Raw genomic sequence first — 5,691 nt, forward strand, 5'->3', positions numbered from 1 at the left:
TCCAAATCCATCCAATCCATCCATTTTGCCACCCCTACTTTTGTTCAAATGCATTTGTTTTTCTCCGTTTGGATCATGGAGGCTCAACTTTAGAAACCGTTTGTTTTCATTATTTTGATCATTTTGGTTTTATTCTTATTTGATATCTCTTGACAAAAGACAATTACCTGTCAAGGCAGCGTTTAATGCCAATTACTCTTGGTACCAAGAGCAAAAGAGGTACCAGTGTATTCTGATAACTATCATTTTATCATGTTGCAAGTTTTGTTCTTATACTGTCAAATGTATGTAAATATGAATGTGGAAATGACACTTCAGACTCAATGCGTAGTTAGTTCCGCCATGAAGATGGCGTTGACGCATGTGATAATATTTTATCACTTTCACTTGGTGTTACACCTGCCCTTACAAAAATCTCAACCTGCAGCAGACTCCAGACTCAAATTTCGAAGCCACGATGTATACTTTTGTGATTAATAGAAGAGGTTTCATGACTAAAATGAAAATTCTATGACTACCACAAATACATAAGTCCAAATATTAAGTAGAGTGTATCACAAGGAATTGTGGAAAATTAAATTAGAAATTTGACTAAAATATGAACTATGGACACCTCTACAACATGATTCAGAAATTGGAACCCGAGAAGATGGTTATGGTGTGTTTTATAAATACAAAATTCCATGCGTTATGCCATAATCTTTCGTTCACAATACTAATATTGATATCAATTTATAATTATCAAGCTACATGGACATAAATGAAACACAACCAGAATCTAAATAACTTAACTGGCTGGTAGTGTTTGCTTTAAAAGATTGTGCAAGACTCAATCAAGATAAACCTTGAGATCAATCCCATTATCGATGAGTGATTGAACAACAGCTCTGATTTTCCCTTCAAATTTATCTCGTTCCCTTGGAGTATACGAAGCAGTGTAAACATCAGCTTCCACTGCTCGTTCAGCTAAAATCCGACCAATGGCTATGCACGCTGGTATGTCTGATCGAGATCTAAGAACGGCTTTTATGTCCTTGGAGTTGGTACCTGCAACTGCAACTTGTTTGCTTGTTACTCTATGAGTGAGTGAAGCAGATACAAAACGTTTTGAGATGAACACGTCAAGTGTAAATGGCTCCATGTATGCAACTGTTCTTTGTTTGAATGATATATGCTTGTTTGGATTCTTTGACTTCTTGCCTTTTTGGTATGTATAAGGTCGACTGTTGTCATCATCGACGAAATCCTCTACCCCAAAAAAGCTTCTAGGTGCCATATTTGCCTGTATAAAAGAGACGAACTAAATTGAGTATCAATTTTTCATATATGATTCACCTCAAATTCAAATTTGATGCTTACGAGGCATCCATACAATGACTTCCAATGTCAACTTTTTTTAAAACAAAAGCTTAAGTGAGTTTGATCCTGAAGACTCACCAAAAGTCCAAGACCGAATTCTACTTTAAGTTCAACATTGAACCGATAAAACACACATTGACTCTTGTAAGAATAACTTCACACATAGATAACAACAAAGTAGGAGTACAAAGTGCCACTATCCTACTGAAATGCATTGTTTTGAGATAAATAACAATATTAGGTAGAAGTATATGTAGGATCATCTAATCCATAAAGCAATAGCTTTGCAAATAAAATGTGAGTCTAAAGGTGATGGCAATTTTCAGGTAAAGAGATCTTGTTTTGAACAAAATTTTGGCTAAAAATTAATGATTTTCTTGGAGTGTAGGAATAACAGTTCTGACAAAGGGATTCCCATATTGAAATCATACAAACTTGTGGAAGATGAACAACAAATCTTATTCAATAGACTGTATAGTGTATACTCAAAGTTGGTATAAGATTCTTGATAAGCCTACACGATTAATGAAAATCACTTAATTAGAGAATCCACACAACAAATGTTATTACAGAGATGCAAGAAGTGCTTCTTCCGGACCTTTTGCTCAATGGACTCATTAGTAGAATTAGTGTTGTCAAGGGAGGTCCATGGCGAAAAGCCAAATCCCGCCATCCCAGCCGCCTTGTGGCGCTGTATATCAGATTATGGCGAGAAGAAAAAAAACAGCAATATCCGCCGATATTTACTATTGCGGCGAGCCCAAAAACTGCTGTATAAATCCGCCATAGAGCCGCCATGCCCGCTATTTGACAACACTATATACTACATGGCTTATAGAAACGAGAATCCTTTCTGAAATCCTTTTACAAGCTAAAATATAATATGCACAGAACTTTGAGCACGATACAAAGCTCTTCCTTAAAATCTTTTAAAAGCAATCACCCCAACAGTAACTTAAAAGGGAAAAAAATGTGAAATGACTAGTCTATGGATTTGTCGCAAAATAGAAAGTAATGTGAAATCATCAAACATTCAAAAGGCTACAAAATCATTTTAATTACCAGAATTCACCAAATCAAAATGCCAATTTAACCCTGTCCAGTTTTATAAGCTTTGGGATTTCCTACTTTGTTCCAGTACTCTAAATTTGATTCTCTGATTTGTCTATGAAATGAACTATTTCAGTTAAAAACATTAAGCCTATCACACTAGAGCTGTCTTGACCCATGAGCCAACCAAACCCCTAAGCAGTGTAGTCAAGATCGAGTGTTGGATTGTAAGATCACGTCTAAGGATGCCTGAGAGTGCTACGATCAGAGAAAGTTGTTTTCGTCGGCGGCGTGATCAACATCGACCTTTTTGAAGCAAGATCGTAAAAAAAAACGTGTTGGGTCTGTTTTTTGGGCCTGTGTGATACATATATGTGTACGAAATTACCCTTTTTCCCTTCGGTACAATCCTACTTAAGATCTTGTGCTCGACTACATTGCCCATAAGTGAGTTGGATTGCAAAATCCGTCACTAAGACCCTCTGTCATTATGAGCCGGCACACCAAACCCTTAGGCTGAGGTGGGTTACTCATAGTTCAAGCTAGGGTAACCCTCCCATTTAAAAAAATCCAATTTTCTAGTTTTTTGGCCTTCTAATGGAAAATTAGGTGAGGCAACCCTCCAATCTGGGATGGTTCGAACTGAGTTTGTATATCCTAACTCACTACTAGACCCTCAATCTGTGTTGTTGAGCCAATCCATTCAACCATCAACACGTAGCGAACCAACCCGAGTGGACCAGACCGGCTCATTTTGATAACTTGCATCAGATGGAAACAAAGTGTTCATCACAATTTATATTCAACTCACTTTACATTTGAACTATAAACCTTTTCAAAACATATGCTTACTCATAGCCACTAACTTAAATCTAAAAGCAATCAAATTCAACTATTCTAGTATACAGATAAATATGAAATTCGAGTAACATAAAGAAATAAAAATCTAAGCTTTAAAATGAAGAATTAGAGACATTACCTGTCCATTGTGGAAAAAACAGGAAGGCACATAAATCCAAGGCAAAACTCTATTTCCTTCACAAGAATAAGCATTGGTTCCGCTGCAAATTCTGCCAATTGCTTGCTTCAACATGTTTCTCAGATAGACAGACACTCAATAACAAACCCTCCTGATTAACAAAACCCTAATTCAATCCGATGAAGTGCAGTACAGGTTTATAACACGAAACAAATCAGTTCCTGTAAGAATACTTCATTAAATTAGAAGCAAAACAACCACAATAATCGTAATAGTAATTTCTAAATCTTAAGTAGGTAAAAGGTCTATGAAAACAGTGACATACATATAGTGACAATGAACACAGTACTAACACCCTATGAAGCATGAGCACCCCGAACACGACCGCGACACTCACACTAAGCACAAACCCAATCCTAATCAATTAGCCTTAGCATCCTAATCCATTATCATCATAATTGCATTTGTAACCTTGCGACCGCAACAAAATCAATGTTCGACTCAAGTAAACATGCAATAGAATATCAACGCCAGAAAACAGAGAAGCTCTCATCACAAAGCATTGAATCAACGATTATTTTGATTTTTGAAAATAAACAAATCAATTAGATATGAAGAGAATGCTAACCTCAACGGGTGAATTTGGCGGAGAATCGAAACCGCGAAGAATCTGAAGCAATGAACGAATATTAGGAGAACCGAACCACGAGGCGGTGGCCGGGGATTCTCTGAGGGGTTGTGAGGGGTTGGTCTAGGGTATTACAATGTGCAAGCCTTGTTACTCTGGCTGGTTTTTGTCTTTTGGAAGAAAAAGATACGGTGTTTTTAGTGTAAAAAAAAAGTGTATTTTTAGGTGTTTTAAATGGAAAAATAAAATAAAATAAGAGTAAATGGTATGTGCATGAGGAGCGTAAAAATTACACTGTGAATCAATTACCACGGTAAATTCCGCCATATTATACTTTAAATTTTAAGTTACGATACAACCCTTAAAAAAAATAATTTATATATGATTTTAAAAAAAATCAAACTTCTACAAAAATTAATGTTTACTATTAGGGAGGTGAGTGGTTTGTCTGAGTAGTGTATTCTAAATGTACTTTAGGGAGGTGAGTGGTTTGTCTAAGTAGTGTATTCTAAATGGATTCAGATCCAATGACTTTGGGAAGAAAAAATATGATGTTTTTAGAGTTTGTTTGACAAAAACAGTGTTTGTCTGATAAGTTAGCTGATAGCTTATAACTTATGACTAATGACTTATCGCATATAGTTTACAACTGATGATTGAGACTGATAGTCGATAAGTTCATTGAATTGTTTGGCAAAATTAACGGTTCAACTAAGTTATAAATGTAAATTGACATAAAAGGTATTTAATCCATAATTATTTCATTTTAAATTAAAATAAATTAGAAAGGATAAAAGTGTGTTTTTGTTAAAATAATAAGGATAAAAGTGACAGAAAAATGATAAGTTATAAGTTATAAGCTAAAATGCTATTTGAAATAGCGTCTGGAAAATAGTCTTCAATCCTTTCATCAAACGGACACTAATTCAAAAAAAAAACACATTTAACCTCGGACACGAAATGCTTTTAACCTCAACTACAGAAATGAGGTAACGAATGACGTCATGAAAAGCTACCATTTTACCCCTTGGATTTTTAATAACCTGACGGGCTAATTTATGTACGTGCAAGTATACACGGTCAAATTAGTAGCAAGTGATAAGAAAAAGTATCGATCCTATAGAGATTGTATTAAGCGTTATGATTTTCATACAAGAAGTTGTAAAGTAAACATAAGCAAAGGTAATAAAATAGTGGTATGTGTCACGTGGTTAAGAAAGTGGAAAAAATAGAGAAGATAATTAAAGGTTAACACGGAGAGAAAGAATATGTTAGACAATATTCTGTTTAATGAACTCATCTAATGTATGAGTCAGATAAGTATTGTCGTGACAGGTGAGGTCAGAATGTGAGGTATATATCTACAACATCATAAACATATACATGAAATCAAGGGGACAAATCTCTAAGTCTCACCTGTAACCTTGGTGCATGTTTGGGTTCATTTTGAATTTCCCCTGTGAGTGTAGCTCTTTATCTCTAAAGTAGCTAATCTAGTAAATATCTCTATCCTACTATTTTCAACCACATTTATCATGAAATCCATTTTTAAATATCTCACAACATTAACAAGTTGTTATCTACTTATAAGTTGTCCATACAAAGAAATAAACATATGACATAAATTCACAGGAATAAAATATATCAAGACAACTTATTCAAACATACAAAAGAT

General features: G+C 34.9%; 1 protein-coding gene across 2 annotated transcripts; it reads right to left on the bottom strand.

Moving 5' to 3' along the window:
• Window positions 1-564: 564 nt before the first annotated feature.
• Window positions 565-4,214, bottom strand: LOC131622531 (uncharacterized). Of its 2 annotated transcripts, none has more exons than XM_058893567.1 (3): window positions 4,017-4,214; window positions 3,389-3,539; window positions 565-1,282 (listed from the first exon to the last, which is right to left on the bottom strand). In XM_058893567.1, the coding sequence occupies exons 2-3, from the start codon at window positions 3,500-3,502 to the stop codon at window positions 830-832; spliced, it is 567 nt and encodes a 188-aa protein (XP_058749550.1). In that variant the 5' UTR covers window positions 3,503-3,539; window positions 4,017-4,214; the 3' UTR covers window positions 565-829. The 2 variants fall into 2 exon arrangements, with proteins under 2 accessions (XP_058749550.1, XP_058749549.1); XM_058893566.1 differs by having other exon boundaries at window positions 3,389-3,609; window positions 4,017-4,213.
• Window positions 4,215-5,691: the final 1,477 nt, after the last annotated feature.

This window comes from Vicia villosa, unplaced genomic scaffold (genome assembly GCF_029867415.1).
Source record: "Vicia villosa cultivar HV-30 ecotype Madison, WI unplaced genomic scaffold, Vvil1.0 ctg.000032F_1_1_2_unsc, whole genome shotgun sequence".
Lineage (NCBI taxonomy): Eukaryota > Viridiplantae > Streptophyta > Magnoliopsida > Fabales > Fabaceae > Vicia > Vicia villosa.

What these genes read in the sequence shown, in the direction of transcription:
- LOC131622531 (XM_058893567.1), bottom strand. Translation starts at nt 3,502, where the DNA reads ATGTTGAAGCAAGCAATTGGCAGAATTTGCAGCGGAACCAATGCTTAT. An exon ending in GTTTTTTCCACAATGGACAG is followed by an intron (nt 1,283 to 3,388) that starts GTAATGTCTCTA and finishes TCTTTTATACAG; the next exon opens with GCAAATATGGCACCTAGAAG.